The following is a 16,810-nucleotide window of genomic DNA, read 5'->3' as shown; positions in this document are numbered from 1 at the left end:
GGCAGAGGTAGGCGGATCTCTGTGAGTTCGAGACCAGCCTGGTCTACAGAGCTAGTTCCAGGACAGGCTCCAAAGCCACAGAGAAACCCTGTCTCGAAAAACCAAAAAAAAAAAAAAAAAGTAAGAGCCACAGAAGCTGGCTCTTTTCCAAAAATTTTTTTTTCTTGGTATGGGAGAGCATATACTCAGGGATTAAAGCATGTATCACCATGCCTAGCCTTTGAGGATTCTGTTTTGAGACAGGGTCTCAGGCCTGAGGAGGATGACCTTAAATTCTCCTACTTTCTTCAGCTGCAGCCTGCTGTATGCTGGAATAACAGGTGTGGGCCGCGTCTTGCTCAAACTCCTTTTCATACATAGATTTCATCTTGAACTATAGAAGATAACCACAGATGACTAAGCAAATAGTAAATACACACCTCAAGGTGCGTAGGAGGGGCCTAATCCTCCCAACAGCACCTAGATGGTAAACGCTAGCTCTGTTTATTGTCTGGTGGGGCTCTCCCCAGTCTTTGAAGGGCCCTAAGCAGACAGTTATCACTTATATAAACAAGCAATTAGCTGGGGAGTAAATGTGTTATTGTAAGGAACTGCTGGTCAGTCAGCAGTGGACGAGGACAGACTGCCAGTTCCTCCAAGCTCACGAGGTACTTGGGAGCTGCTGTCCTCACCCTCAGTGCCGCCTCACCTGGCTTTTTTCTTTTGCTCTTTGGTCTCTTTGCCTGGGAGGGGTTAGATGGCCATGGGGGTTGGGCTGATGGGTTAATGAGTTCATGGACTGCAGCCCTGGCCCCTACTCCAGTTTCAGAGGAGGAAGGCTATGGGATCTCTCTCTCTTGATGTCTCCTGAGTTCACGTGTGAGAGTGCATGCTTGTATGTGAAAGAACATGCAGGCACGTCTGTAAATCAAATGTCATTCACTGGACAGTGGTGGCGCACACCTTTTATCACAGAAGCAGGCGGATCTCTGAGTTCACAGGATAGCTAGGGCTGTTTCACAGAGAAACCCTGTCTCGAAAAACCAAAAAAGAAAAAAAAAAGAGTTACATCATTTCTCAGGTGCTACCCACCCTGTTTTTTGAGGCTTGATCTCAGTGGGACCTGGTATTTGTTGAGTAGGCCAGGCTGGCTGACTGGCTGCTTAGCCAGCCCCAGGATTTGCCTCTTCCAGCTCCCTAGCACTGGAATTGTGATCCTGTGCCACAACAATGTTTGGCTTTTTAAATGTGGGTTCTGGGGATCAAAGTCAGAACCTCGTGCTTAAAGACAAGCATGTTACCAACTGGGCTACCTCCCAGCTTCAGCTTCCCTTCCCCTCCACTTTTTTTTTTAAAGACTGAGTCACTTGATACAGCCTAGGTTGGTTAGAAACTTAGAAACCGTGTGGCCAAGGATGACCTTAAACTCCTGATCCTTCTGCCTCTGCTTCTGAATTAACCTTTCCTCCTCTCCTTCCTCCTTTTTTTTGAGACAGGCTCTTGCTACTTAGCCTAGGTTGGCCTTGAACTCACAACCCTCCAGATTTAGCCTCCTAAGTGCTGGGGATCACTCATGTGAACCACACCTCAAAGTAACATGGTTTTCTTTAAATTTTTTTTAAACTTATTTTTATGTGTCTGTGTTCCTGTATGAGCTTAGGTACACACAAATGTAGGGGTTCATTGAGGCCCAATGGTGTCAGATCTCCCGGAGCGGGAGCGGGAGTTACAGGTGGCTGTGAGCTGCCTTGTGTGGGTGCTGGGGACCAAGCCCAGCTCCTCTGTTAGAACAGCAAGTGCTCTTAACTGCTGAGCCATCTCTCCAGCCCCAAGAGTGGTTTTCTTCTTTCGATTTGAGCACAGGCATGGCGAAGTTCGTGGGAGTGGAGTACATCGCTTGCTGGCACTGTGATGGGGACAGCTGGGCACGGACACACGCTTGGATTGGGTTTCTTTTTTTTTAAAGATTTATTTATTAATTATGTATACAGAGGGCACCAGATCTTATTACAGGTGGCTGTGAGCCACCATGTGGTTGCTGGGAATTGAACTCAGGACCTCTAGAAGAATAGCCAGGGGGCTGGAGAGATGGCTCAGAGGTTAAGAGTATTGCCTGCTCTTCCAAGGGTCCTGAGTTCAATTCCCAGCAACCACATGGTGGCTCACAACCATCTGTGGTGGGGTCTGGTGCCCTCTTCTGGCCTGAGGGCATACACACAGACAGAATATTGTATACATAATAAAAAAATAAAATGTCTTTAAAAAAAAAAAAAGAATAGCCAGTGCTCTTAACCTCTGAGCGATCTCTCCAGCCCTTGGATTGGGTTTCTGAACTCCTCCCTGAGCTGACTCGTCCTCACAGTTCAGCCTGATAAAACAGAGCCAGAGAGAGGGAAGCAGGCAGGCCAGCAAGTGCAGCACACAGGGAGACTCCTGGGTCCTGAGGTACTGCTGTCTGCTGTCTGCAGCTCTCTTCGGTCAGGATTGCCTAAGATTCCTTCCAAGTTAAATGATCCAGCCAGTACAGGCACTTTGAGGAAACTCTGGGAGAGGCTGAGGGGGTAGGGACTCTGTGGCCCTGCTGTTGGAGGAAGTGGGGGGGACGACAATGAAAGGTGTGTGTGGTGGTGGAGGGGTGGGGAGAATAGAAACACAGAAACACCCTGGGAGAAGGAAGAGAATTTGTTCTCACTTTCCCCCTTTGATCTTCTAAGCAACCGCAGTTGAGTATTTATTTTGTTAGAGGTCTGGGCTGTCACTACACTGCCTCCCCCAGACTCCAGCTTCTCTTGGTAAAGAGAGACAGATGCTGGGCTCTGCGCCTGCCTGGTCCGTTTCCGTTCGTTAGAAGGGTGTGGAGGCAGATGAGTGGATACTGAGCTGAAACTTTAGTAGTGCATTCTTTGCTCATTGGCTTTGCTGAGCAGAATGTGCAGCCCCAGGTGGAGTTAGCCCCAAACCAAAGGAAGTCAGGCCAACAATGAGGGAAGTGAAGACAGAAATGGACTGGAGTACAGAAACAAGCTTACAAGGTCTGGTATTTGATGGAAACCATCTGTCATGCCAATAAAGCAAACCAGAACCGACCTCCTAACTCCCGACTTCTCTTTGCTTCTCCTTTTATTCCCCACTCTCTGTCTGTGTGTTTCCCGGCGCATACATGAGGAGGTCAGAGAATAATCTCCATTATCTCCTTCCACTATAATGGTCCCGATGAGAGAGGGTTTCAGTTGGTAGACCAGATTGGACTGAAATTTACCACGTAGCTCAGGCTTTCCTTCAATTCCACAGAAATCTTGCCTCAGACTCCCAAATGTTGGATTATAGACAGGAACTACCGTGTCTGACTTCATCGAGATCTTCTCATAGATGTATTTGATTATATTCACCCCTAAGTTTTTCAAAGTAATCTCTGAGTGGTGTGGGAGGTCCTTCTGTCTAGGTGTTGCTTGTATTGGTTAATTAATAAGAACTGGCTTGGCCTATAGCATGGGAGGAGGAAGGTGGAGTCAGAGAGAAGCCATGGAGCCGCTGGAGACAGACGTGTTGAAACTTTGCTGGTATGCCACAACCTTGTGGTGAGCACAGATTACTAGAAATGGGTTAAATTAAGATGTAAGAGTTAGCCAATAAGAATTTAGAGCTAATGGGCCAAGCAGTGTTTTAATTAATACAGTTTCTGTGTGATTATTTTGGGGCTGAGCAGTCAGGAATGAACAAGCGGCCTCCTCCAACACCTGAGCAGAAATAATATCAGAGGACTCTCACTTTTCCAGTGCCAGATCCCAGAGCAACAGGTCAGAAACACAGCAAGGCAAGATGGGGACCATGATGCTAAGGGCAAGGTCTACCCTGGACGTCCACCGTGGAGGAGTCCCTGCTATTCAGCGCTGTATAAACACCATTATTCACTTTGTTCTTGACTGGAAAAGTGAGTTAAGTTATAGACCCACCTGAGGTTTGCAGCCATTGGAGCAGAGAGTTCTGTACTGGAGGATCAACCTGACAACGATACTTGTAAAAAGGGTGAATTCATATCTGACAAGAGACAAAATGGGATCCGGGTGTAGGGTGCATATTTGCAACCCCAGTACTTGGGAGGTTGAGGCAGGATGATTTCTGCAAGTTCAAGGCCAGCCTGAGCTACATGGGCCTTAGTCAGAGGTTCCAAAGCCTTTAGGATAGCTACTGCCTGTGTTAGTATAGGCTGCTCACCTGAGCAAGATGCACAACTATCTGCAGATGACACTACAAATGGGTGTGTGTGTGTGTGCGCATGTGTAGACCAGAGAACAACCCCAGTGTAGCCTCAGGAACACTGTCTACCAATGAGAGCTACTGTTTCAAGGGAGGTGAACAGCAACAGCGTCTCTCATTGGTCTGGAGTGCATCACGTAGGTTAGGCTGGCTGTGATCTAGGAATCACTTGTCTCCCCAGGACTCAGACAAGCACTTGCCACCATGTCCGGTTTCTTTTTTTTTTTTTCCAAGACAGGGCTCTTCTGTAGCTTTGGAGTCTGTCCTGGAACTAGCTCTTGTAGACCAGGCCTGCCTCTGCCTCCCAAATGCTGGGATTAAAGGTGTGTGCTACCACCACCTGGCTGTGCCGAGTATTTTTATGTGGCTTCTGGGAATCAAATTCATGCTCCATCCAGCTTTTGAGACAAGCACTCTACCAACCGTATTGTCTTCCCAGCCCGATGTGGGCTTTAGCCAACTGAAGCCAATCACCAAGGAAGGGATCAGAGCATGTGTGTTGCTGGACAGATCTGGCTTTGGGAGACATCTGTGTTTCTTCAGAGGGACCCATCCCCAATCTTCCGGCCCAGTATGAACTCTGACAGATCTCCTGAGGCATTGCGTTACCTCCCTGGCCCCGCTGCCTGCAGAATGCTGTGCTCCGGGGCAGTATCTGTCAGCTCCTGCCTGCAGGCCCCAGTTCTTCCTGTTGGGGGAACTGTCGAAATGAGCACACGTGTTGTGTGTGGAAAATGTACATGTGGGTTGGAAGCAGGGCAGCCAAAAGGAACAGAATGGAAACTCACAGGGACTAGTTGTCTAGGGCTCTTTTGTCCTGCGTGTCCACCATGCCCGGGACCCTGGAAGGCTGGTTCTCTGACGGCGTTCTCTCAAGGGACGCTGAAAAATACAGGGATTTACACAAATGAGGAGACATACTTGGTATTCACACATAATCTCCCTGCGCAGAGTTGGACCCTCCCTGGACCAGGTTTTCAAGTGAAAAGCGTTTTTATAGCTCACCTGATACCTGTCGCTTCTGGATTTTTCCTCTCCTCGGAGTCTTCTCTCTCAGGCATTCTCCCTGGCCCAGATCTCCAGGGAAAGAACGGAAGGAAGCTAAGGAAGGTCCAGGGAGGAATGCAGGCCTCTGCAGCTCCAGGCCAGGCTCCTTGGAGAGATTAGCCGATTACCTCACCTTTGTCCTAGGTGCGGACTGAGGCTCTTTCCAAAACTTTATCAGTGTGTTTAGTGTGTTTAGACCGTAAACAAAAATTCAAACTCAATTCACAGAAACTTTTGTTGATCCAGAACTTTCCCCAAAGTAGCTATCCCTTTCTCTTTCTCCCATCATCACTTTCTATAAACAAGTCTTTGGGGGCTGCCATACAGCTCAGTTGGTAGCTTGTTTGCCTGTATCCACAAAGCCCTGGGTTCAATCTCCAACATCCCAAGCACTGAATAGATTGGACATGCTAGTAAACCTAGCACTTGGGAAATGGAGGCAGGACTAGAATAGAAAAAGGATATATTTTAAAGATTTATTTATATGTATGAGTGTTGTTAATTTTTGTTTGTTGGTTGTTTTTTTTCCAAACAGAGTACCAATACATAGCTCTGATTGTTCTGGAACTTACTCTGTAGACCAGGCTGGCCTCAAACTCAGAGATCCACCTGCCTCTGGCACCTATGTACTGACATTGAAGTTGTGTACCGTTGTGCCTGGCCCTGTATAAGTGTTTTGCTTGAATGTATGTCTGTGTACCATGTGCAGTTCCTTGTGCCTCAAGTCAGAAGAGGCCATCAGAACCCCTGGAACTAGAGTTACAGATGGTTATGAAGCACTGTGTGCTGGGAATCAAACCTAGGTCCTTTGTAAGAAAAGAAGATGAGCCATCTCTCCAGAGTCACCGACAGGCGATCTTGTCATTGTCAGTACTTAGATGGGAGACCCACATCTTGAAAATAAAAACTGATGTGTTGCTTTTGTTTGTCTATCTGTAGTTTCTGTTGTTTTGTATGAGGCAAGGTTTTATGTAGCCCTAAGCTAGCCCTGAACTCTATGCATCTGAAGTTCCTAAGCCTCCTTTTCTACCTCCCAAAGGCTGGAATCACACAGTTCTAGAGTCTTGGTCCCTAGTAGTTTACTGTCACCTAACACGTGCAAGGAAGGACCTGTGTGTAGAGAAAGGAATATGGCTCTAGTTCCTTCCCTAAGATACGTCTGGAAGCCTATGGTTAGGCCAGGGGCTGCAGGGAGAGTTCCAAACTTTGCCAGGGAGTTCTGGGCCCTGGATGAGTGTGTTTGGAGCAGAGGCTTGGCCTCCCTCGGTATCAGCCAATATGAATGACAGGGAAGGGAGAAAACCAAGGCGGTGGTTCATAACTTTAGCAAAGACTGTCGGTTACTACTAAGAGGATAATGAAAATGCAGAATACACTTGGGAGCGGGAGGCAGGAGAATCCAAAGTTCAAGGTCAGCCTTGGTAACTGGAAGTACTAGGTTGAGCCAGAAGGTGATGGCATGGGCCTTTAACCCCAGCACTTGGGAGGCAGCAGCAGGCGGATCTCTGTGAGTTCGAGGCTAGCCTGGTCTACCGAGCGAGTTTCAGGACAGCCAGGCTGTAACACAGAGAATCCCTGTGTGTGTCAGGGGGAGTTCTGGGTCAGCATGAACTACACGAGATCTGGTCTCAAAAAGTGGGAGAGGGTAGCAGGGTAAAGGTGCCTGCCAAGCCTGAAGAACTGAGTTCTATCCCCCAAACCCACACAACTAAAAAAAAGACTTCTGTAAGTTAATCCTTTGACTACTGGAATCATCTGGTGGCACAGGACACCCCCCACAGGACACAAATAAAATGTAATAAAAAAAACCCCAAAACTTAAACCACAGTCCCCTTGCAAACTACACACACACACACACACACACACACACACACACACAACCAGGAGACAGCTAGAGCTATAAAACAGTATAACAAACCTAAACAAGGCAAGCAAGCTGTCACCCCAAACTACTCTGTGTGTTGCTGAATATTGAAGTCATGCTGAAACAGTTCAAATTCTTGCTGATCGGTCTCCCCTCCAGGGAAACAAAAACAAACAAATAAACAAAAATATTCCAAGACCTCATCAAACCCACAAATACCGAAATGTCTGTAATTAACTGAGCAATGACGTCTTCTGCATGCCTGAGCTTCTGTTTCGTGGTGTGTCTGTGTCTGTGTGCGCTCAGGTGCGTACACGGAATCCCTAGGTCGGCTCTACCTAGGTCTGACCCCCTTTTTGTTCGGGAACTCTTCACCCATAGGCCACACATAGGCCTTTCCAAAGTCTCCAAAGAACAATTCAAAAGGGACAGGCTTGAAAGTGACAATCTTGAGTTGATGCTCGACCAAGTCAAACCCAAAGGCTATCTGAGCTGCCCAGAAAAGGGGGTACAAACAGCATACACAGAGGGGACGGCCACATTTTAGCGGGTCACCCAGCCACCCCCCATGTAGTTTTTTTTTTTAACATTTTTTTATTGATAAAAGAAGAATAAAGAAAAAAAAACAAATTTCCACCTCCTCCCAGCCTCCCCTTTCCCTCCCCCTCCTCCCACTCTTCTCCCCCTCCTCCCACCCCTCTCCCCTTCCCCCCACTCCTCTCCCCCTCCCCTATGTAGTCTTGCTGACCATTTGGGACGCTGGGTTGTCAGAGCATTTGGGGTTTGGCGGGAGGGGCACGAGGGAGGTGGATGCTCCCCTTGGGACCTCGACAGATGCGGAGGAGGTGGGGTCCTGGCTGCCAGGGCGGGGCGGCTCGCTTTGGGATTCAGGGACAAAGGCGCGCGAGCTCGAGGCAGGCCTCCCCGGGGCCGCGGTGATCTAACCGGGACCCTGCTCGAGCCCGGAGGGGACCACGCTCCTTCCGCCTGACGCAGCCGGGGCCTCTCGGCCATGGCGGGGCAGCTCCGGGAGATCCAGATGCTTGCCCATCGTTGCCACTGAGCCCCGGGTCGCGTCCGCGCCGCAGCCTCCGCGCGAAGCACGCGCCGCCAGCTCCCACCGCAGCTCGCTTCCCATTGGCTGGCCGGCCCACGGGCGCTCCCGCCCCGCCGCCCCATTGGCGGAGGCCGTCGCGGTCCCCCTCCCTCCCCTCCCTCGCTCGCCAGCCGCCGCTGACATCACGCGGCCTGAGGCGGCGGCGCCCCCCGGCTCAGCCTGGCAGCCCCCTCAAGCCAGAGGCGCCGCCGCGGTGCCCGGCGGAGAATGGTGCGCGCCCTGCAGGCCGCTCCCCGCCGCCTCCGCCGCAGCGCCTCAGCCGAGCGGGCCGCGGCTGGACGCCGACCCCCGCATCGGGCGTGCGGCCGGCCGGCGCGCTGAGGCGCGGAGAAGGTAGCCCGGCGACGCCGCGGTCGCAGCCGTCATGGGGGCCCTGACGAGCCGGCAGCACGCGGGCGTGGAGGAGGTGGACATCCCGTCCAATTCCGTGTACCGCTACCCGCCCAAGTCCGGTGAGGGCCGGGCGCGCGCCGGGGGGCCGGGCGGAGGGGAGGGCGAGCGACGCGGCGGTGGCCCGGGCGGTCCCCGAGTCGGCCTCGGAGCGGGGCAGGTCGCGGGGGGAGAGGAGGTGCAGGGGGGGGAGGTGTCCTCCATCCCGGACCCCGGCGACGCCGCGCCGGGGACTGCAGGTGCCTGCGGGGTCACCGAGGTCACCGTCCAGCGAGGACGGCCTCGGTGGCCCTCTGCTCTGCGCCAGAGACGCGCGCCGCATGCCCGGGATGCTGCGTTGCAGCGACTGCGGGTTTGGAGAGGCATCCCTGACAGGCACCTGCGCCAGGTGTCGTCCCCGGTTTGGCTCATCCTGGCCGCTGGGACGGTTAGGAGTGGGTTTCTGCCGGCGTGGGGCGGTGGGGGGACGGACACGAACTTGCTCCTGCAGTCCTTAGCTTTTTCCTGAGGTTTCGGGGGAGGGGGGACGAAGTGAGCAGAAATGTATGGGAATTGGACAGAGTCACTTGGATTGCCCCTTGCCCCTTTGCTAGTTGCTGGCAACGGGATGGCTGGGGACAGGGCAAAAGTGTTTTTCAGGCGTATGCCGTCCCTCGAAAAGGTGAATGAATGCCTTCCTCCATCCCCAGCGTCAGCATTCGCATTGCGGGACAGTTTTGACAGCAGCAGAGAGAGAATGACAAAGTAGTCGAATTGAGCGAAGGACAGCCGCTGAGCTGCTGGCGAATGACCCCGCTATCTGTCCTTTTTGAATTAATTAATTTTTTACTTGCTGTTCTCAAGACCCCTGGGGACCCAAGTCTACCGCTTTCCCTCTGTCTTGAGGACCTGCTGGGGAGCTCGATGATGGCAGAGTGTGAGGTGCAGAATTGGAGAGGATTCCGCTTTCCCTTTGATAGGATAAAGACACGCTAATGAGTCGAGCTGGTTTCTCAGCAGTCCATCGGGTTTCTGCCAGGTGGAAGCTGGGACTAGACAATGAACCTGCCTCCCTGCCGAGTGTGTACCAGCCGCTCTGGTGCTCGCTGCTTTTGTGCCAGAGGATGAGCGAGCCCTTGCAGTAAGAGCTGCTGTAGACAGGCCTGAGATGAAGCTGCGGATCCTTAGTGTTTTAATAAAGCTCTTGCTAATTATGACTGTACTTTTATCTCTTAAAAATGCATCCTCAAACCCTGGAGGCTGAGGCAGGAGGATTATTAAGTTTGGGGTCAGCCTGGGCTACACAGTGAGACTGACTCGAACAAAATAAAGCCAACACAAGAACAAAAAGGAAAGTATAATTAGCCCCCCCATTATGGTGGGAGGGTTACAAATGTCAGCCACTATACCTGACTTGCATTTTGTTTCTTAAAAACGAAAATATGCGGTAGTGGTTTGGTATTTTTTTCCCCTAAGTCGCTCGGCTTTTATTGATCAGAATATGGATCATGTTTTGCTGAGCTTGGAGCTTTCAGTAGGGCTTATTGCCTCAGGAGAACATTTGCCCTCCTCCTCCACAGATGGATGGAAATTAACAACGGTAGATGTTTGAAAGGCTGTTCCCAAAGGATGGTAAGAGAAATGGAAACGGTGTGCAATAGAGTAATGGACCTACCTAAAACCTTTTTGGGGAGATGGGGACTTGTTTTTGAGCCAGGCTCTCTCACTGTTGGCTGGCTACTCGATGTGTAGCCTTGGTGAGCCACAAACCTGGGGCAATCCTCTTGCCATAGCTGCGCTGCCCAAATCCTAGGATTACAGGCTTGAGTCACAACATGTGGCTCCAAAGCTTTCTTCACTAACACAGTCAGTGTTTAACAGTCCAAAATAATGCTCCCAATGTAGTGAAAATTCTGATTGATCTCAATAAAAACCCGGAGTTAGATATTGGGATAAATCCTGAAAGATCAGAGAAGTAAAGGAGCCAGCTACTGGGGAGACCTTTTACCTCTACTGAATCCTCAGACCAAAATGGGCAAGATCCTGTCTCCATGAATCCCCCGACTGAATGCCCTGAGCTCCTGTCTTTTCCCACCCAGTCAAATCCCTTCTTGTCTCCACCTTCCTAGTGCTGGGATTAAGGGTGTATGCCACCACTGCCTGGCCTCTATGGCTAACTAGTGTGGCTAGCTCAGCCCTCTCATCTTCAGGCAAGCTTTATTTGTTACAGCGACTTATTTAGCTGAGACTGACTTTTTCTTTTTCTTTCTTTCTTTTTTTTTTTTTTTGGTTTTTCAAGACAGGCTTTCTCTGTGTAGCTTTGGAGCCTGTCCTGGAACTCACTGTAGAGCAGGCTGGCCTCAGACTCACAGAGATCTGATCTGCCTGCCTCTGCCTCCCAAGTGCCACCACCACCTGGCTCAGACTGACTTTTGCAGCCAAGGATGGCCTTGAACTTCCGATTTTCTCAAGTTCTGGGACCAGATGAATTCACCACCAAGCTGAGTTTATTATGTTTGGACCCAAGATTTCTTATATTCTAGGTGAACACTCTTACCAACTAAACTATACCCGAGTAGGCACATCAAAATGTTTTGTTTGTTCCTTTTTTGAAAACAATCTTTCTGTGTATTCCAGGTTGGCTTTAATTTTTCTGTTTTCTTCTTTCTTCCTTTTGATTACATAGGGATTCAGTAGGTATCCCTGGCTGACCTGAAACTCACTATGTAGGTCAGGATAGCCTTGAATTCAGAGATCTGTGTGTCTCTTCCTCAAGTTCTGGGGTTAAAGACATCCACTATGGCATCTAGTTTTTCTTTCCTTTTTTTCTTTTTTCTTTTCCTTTTTTGAGACAGGGTCTTGCTCTGCGGTATAGGCTGACTTCAAACTGTCAGTCCTGCCTCAACCTCTTGAGTACCATGACTTGCTCTGTCTTAAACTTAAAAAAAAAAAGGTCTGGGCTGGAGAGATGGCTCAGTGGTTAAGAGCATTGCCTGCTCTTCCAAAGGTCCTGAGTTCAATTCCCAGCAACCACATGGTGGCTCACAACCATCTGAAATGAGGTCTGGTGCCCTCTTCTGGCCTTCAGGCATACACGCAGAAAGAATATTGTATACATAATAAATAAAAAAAAAAAAAAAAAAAAGGTCTATCTTTTTTTGAGATGGGTCTCTGTAATCGGAGGTTTCTCTGTTCTGTCCCATCCTGCTTTCCTGCCCAGCTTTATTCTGCCTTGCTATAGGCCAAAGCAGTCTATATCAACCAGTGGGAGTAAAACATATTCATAGCAAATAGAAGAGATATTCCACAGCCATCTCATATAGCCTAGGCTGGCCTGAAACACAGTGTGTAGCCAAGTAACCTTGAACTTGTGGTTCTGTTATCTCGACCTCTCCAGTACTTGACTTGCTGGCCTGTACTACCTACCACTCCTACTTCCTGAGTCTCCTCAGTGCTGAGACTACAGGTGTGAGCCAACAGACCTGTGATTTGGGACTCATATTTTGTTGTTGTCTAGGTAGTGCTGGAGAGCAAACCAGGCCCTGGAGAATGCTGGCTGAGGGTTCTGCTAGTGAGTTATATTCTCTGACAGCTTTAGTCCGTGTGATTTTGATACTGTTATGTCCCTGTGTTTTCCTTCACAGCAATATTTAGACTAGTGTCTGGACAGATCATTGAATATTATCACCTGGGCAAGTTGACATATACAGTGTAAACATGATGTCCTCTTTAAAATTTTTATGTTATTTTTGTTGGTTTTTTAAAAATTTTTATTTATTTATTTATTTTTGGATGCGGTTTCACTGCGTAGTCCTGGATGTCCTGGAAGAACAGACTGGCCTTAAACTCAGAGATCTGCCTGACTCTGCCTACCAAATGCTGGAATTAAAGGTGTGTGCCACCACCTCCCAGTTTATTTCATTTTTTGTTATGTGTTTGTGTTGGGGTATGGTTGTCTGGGTTGGTGTGGCTGCAGAGGCACTGTATTTGAAGCTGGAGTTACAGGCATGTTGGCTGTTGTGAGCTACCCAGTATGGATACTGAGAACTGAACCTGGGTCCTCTGCAAGAGCAGTACAGGCTCGTAACCAGTTGAGTCATCTCTCTTCAGTTCCTGGCATCCTTGTCTTTCCTTCCTTTCCTTTTTTTTTTTTTTGACAAGATTTTACTATATTGATCAAAACTGTTAATCCCCATGCCTCATGCTCTAAATTAATGAGGATTACAGGTGTAATCTTATACTTGGCTGTTTTAATATTTTTGCTAAGCTGGAATTTTTAGTTGTTGCAAGAATGCTGGAACACATAAAAAATTTAACAGCTCAGCACGTCTTCAAAAATCACTATTTAAGACAGGCTGTGGTGGCACACACCTTTAATTCCAGTACTCAGGGGCAGAAGCAGGCAGATCTCTGTGAGTTCGAGGCCAGCCTGGCCTACAGAGCGAGTTCCAGGACAGGTTCCAAAGTTACCAAGAAACCCTGTCTCGAAAAAAACAAAAACAAAACAAACAAAAAAAGCAAAAGAACACAGACTAACAGACTATAAGGTGACCAAGCTTAATTAATAGGTTCTGACCTATTAATATGAATGCTTTTTCATACATGATGTTAGCCAGAGTTAATATATCATACCAATAGAATAAACTAGAAAAGCTTCCTGATTGTATTAGTAGATTCAGACAAAACATTTGCGAGACCTTCCATTCATCTGTGATTTACAAACAACACAGCTGGGCAGTGGTGGCGCACACCCTTAATTCCAGCACTCAGGAGGCAGAGGCAGGCGAATCTCTGAGTTCCAAGACAGCCTGGTCTACAGAGCAAGTTTCAGGATGGCTAGGGCCACACAGAGAAACCCTGTCACCAAACCAAACAAAACAAAACAAAAACAACAAAAAAAACCCAACAACAAAAACAAAACAAAATAATAAAACAACACTTGCCAAATTAGGACTAGAAAGGAACTTCCTCAAGCTGATGAAGGACATTCACAGCAAATACGCATCGTGGTGATACTGATTACTTCCCTGCTAATATCAGGAGCAAGGTGTGTAAACGGAAGCTGCTCGTTGCTTCCCAGCAGCCCAGACCCAAATAATCACACAGAAACTATATTAATTACAACACTGTTTGGCCAATGTCTCAGGTGTATTCCTAGCTAGCTCTTATATCTTAAATTAACTCATTTCTATTATTTTATATTTTATCACGAGGCTCATGGTTTGTTATCTCTTGCTTCTTGGGACGCCTCTTTGACTCTGCCTACTCTCTTTGTATAGCTCTTCCAGCCTGGCTATATTCTGCTAAGGCATTGGCCAAAACAGCTTTATTGTTAACCAATGGTAATAAAACGTATTCACAGCATACAGAGGGGAATCCCACATCAGCAGAGGGGAAGAAATCTGCTTTTGACATTCATTTTCCTTCTTTTCCACGATAGAGTTTCATGTCTTCCAGACAAACGAGAAGGAAATCCAGAGACAGTAGCTTCACCTGAAGCTGAGGAGTGGACAAGAGGAATGACTGCTAGTGGGTTTCTTTTAGTGTAGTGAAAACATTCTAAAATTAGATAAAGGTAAATGTGCTCAGCCCTGAATATGCTTCAAACCACACACTATGTATTTGATTATATTTAATATGTATACATATATATTCAGATCATGTATGTATGCCTTTTTTTTTAAGATGAGTTCCCATATAGTTCAGACTGACCTCGAACCTCGAACTTGCTATGTAAGTGAGGGTAAATCTTGCTTCCACCTCCCACGTGCTGGGATTATAAACGTGTATCATTGTACCTGGATTACACCATTTAAATTAGGTGAATTATATGGTAGGAAGTTGCATTTCAAACCTAAAGGTAAGAGTTAAGGGGCTGGAGAGATGGCTCAGTGGTTAAGAGCATTACCTGCTCTTCCAAAGGTCCTGAGTTCAATTCCCGGCAACCACATGGTGGCTCACAACCATCTGTAATGGGGTCTGGTGCCCTCTTCTGGCCTGCAGGGATATGCACAGACAGAATATTGTATACATAATAAATAAATAAATATTTAAAAAAAAGAGTTAAATGTAAAATCTTAGAAGACATAGAAACCATTTGATCTGGATTATTCAGAAAGTTAGAAATGATACCAAAAGGACAAACCAGCAACATCTTTTTGTTGTCTCAATGCTGGGGATCAAACCCAGGGCTTTACAAAGTGCTCTGCCACCCAGCTATCTCCCCAGGTCTCAAAAGCACAAGTAAAAAAATAAAACTGATAACTTGGATTCCTTCAAGATTAAAAACACATTTGTAGTAGAGGTCGAAGAAATGGTACCGTGGATAAAAAGGACTCTGCTTTCCCCCAAGGACCCAGGTTCGATACCCAGCACCCACAGCAGGAGGCTCACAGTCATATGTAATCAGCTCCAGGGGCTCCAACACTGGCCTTTGTGAACTCCAATGTTAGACATTTCTCTTAGACAAGCCTCTCCGTCAACACAAATAATTCCAATCAAACTGATTAAAAGATGTCCGTGTTTATTGAAATGCTCCCGGTGGCTCTGGGGAAAGCATGGAGTGGGGAAGAGAGGAAAGGGGAAACCACAGAAACCGGAGACCATGTGTTCATTTTCTGGGGGCTGTTTAAATAGCCTGTGGGAGTGGTCTTGACCTTCCCTGGGGAGGGGTCACCATTTCGTGGGCTTTAGACTGAGGCAACTCCCAGGGGAGGGAGCTTATTCCAGGAACTGGGGTGAAGCTCCCAGCCAAACAATTCGGACTTTTTGTATAAAGGGGTGTTAGGGAATTGAGGTGCTGCATTCAACCAAACACAATACTCACGTGCACAAAGTGATACACAGACACTCCCACATAGTGCTCTTCCAGGGGACCTGAGTTCAGTTCCCAGCACCCACAGCAGAGGGCTCACAACCATCTGTAACTAGCTCCAGGGGATCCAGTACTCTGGCCTTTGTTCACATGCGCATACCCGCACACAAACATAATTAAAAATATCAAAAATATTTTTTAGAAAGACATTGAAGAGATGAGAAGACAAGATATTACTATGGAAATGCAACTGACAGCCTGGGAGCAGTGATCCCTGGAAAGTGTAGTGACGGAAATTCCACGGAATTGTCACTGAGGAAGAAGGCAAGGTGGTGCTGCCTGTAGTCCCCAGCGTGCAGGAGGTGGAGGCATGAGGATCAGGAGGAGTTTAAGGCTGTCTGTGTCTGTGTAGCAAGTTGGAGGCCAGCCTGGACTATGTAAGATCCTTTCTCAAAAGACACCAACTTCTGTGAGTTCAAGGCCAACCTGGTCTATAGAACAACAAGTTCCAGGACAGTCAAGGTTACACAGAAACCCTATCATTTAAAAAAACAAACAAACAAACAAAAAAACCACCAAAACAAAAGCAACAAAACCAGCTTCAATGAGATGCCACTTTATACCCTCTAGGATATGTCTAAAATGAAAAAGGCTGACACTTTCAAATGTTAAGAATGCAGAGAAATTAGAACCCTCATGAATTGCTGAGAGAAATGGGAAATAGTACAGCTCCTTTGGGAATTTGGCAGTCTTTTAAATGTCAACTATGGGCTAATAAGATGGCTCAGTGGAAGAAGATACCTGACGTCTTGAGTTCAAGCCTAGGAACCCACAGAGTAGAAGAGAAGAACTAACTCCCCTAATTGCCTTTTGAAGTCTATCATAAGCTATGGCACAACGCTGAGCATGCATATGAAAAAATAAAACTGTAAAATGTAATTCTTTGTTAAACATGAGTTTAGCTTTCGATCTATCAGTTCTGCTCCTGCAATCAGTTCAAAAGGAATGAAAATAGGGACTGGGGAGATGGTTCAGTTGGTAAGTGCTCACCAAGCAAGCCCAAGGACCAGGTTCAATCCCTAGCACCCGTGTAAAAAGCCAGGCAGGAGATATGTGTAATCCCAGCACTGAGGAGACAGAGGTAGGTGGATCCCTGGGACTCAGTGACCAACCCACCTAGCATACTTGGAGAGTTCCAGGCCAGTGAGAGGGCCAGTCTCAAAAGACAAAGCCATATTCTGATTTCTGTTCAGAATAAATACATTTTTAACTTTTTTTCTCTGAAGATTTTTGTCAACTGCAACACACACAAAATAAATAAGTAAACAAACAAATAATTTGGAAACCTATGAATTATTCATGA

At 47.7% G+C, this 16,810-nt stretch overlaps 1 protein-coding gene across 3 annotated transcripts in view; it reads left to right on the top strand.

The window, feature by feature from the left end:
- Window positions 1-8,488: 8,488 nt before the first annotated feature.
- The window catches only part of Rnf157 (ring finger protein 157), a 72,527-nt gene continuing 64,205 nt past the window's right edge, over window positions 8,489-16,810 (top strand). For all 3 annotated transcript variants that reach the window (XM_075990149.1, XM_075990147.1, XM_075990148.1), the window contains exon 1: window positions 8,489-8,716. In XM_075990149.1, the coding sequence (XP_075846264.1) occupies window positions 8,629-8,716 (88 nt within the window). In that variant the 5' untranslated portion in view covers window positions 8,489-8,628. The remainder of the gene's footprint in view (window positions 8,717-16,810) is intronic.

The sequence above is a fragment of the Microtus pennsylvanicus genome, chromosome 11, assembly GCF_037038515.1.
Source record: "Microtus pennsylvanicus isolate mMicPen1 chromosome 11, mMicPen1.hap1, whole genome shotgun sequence".
Lineage (NCBI taxonomy): Eukaryota > Metazoa > Chordata > Mammalia > Rodentia > Cricetidae > Microtus > Microtus pennsylvanicus.
Note: the sequence above shows the minus strand (reverse complement) of the source record. Positions and strands in the feature narration are given on the sequence as shown.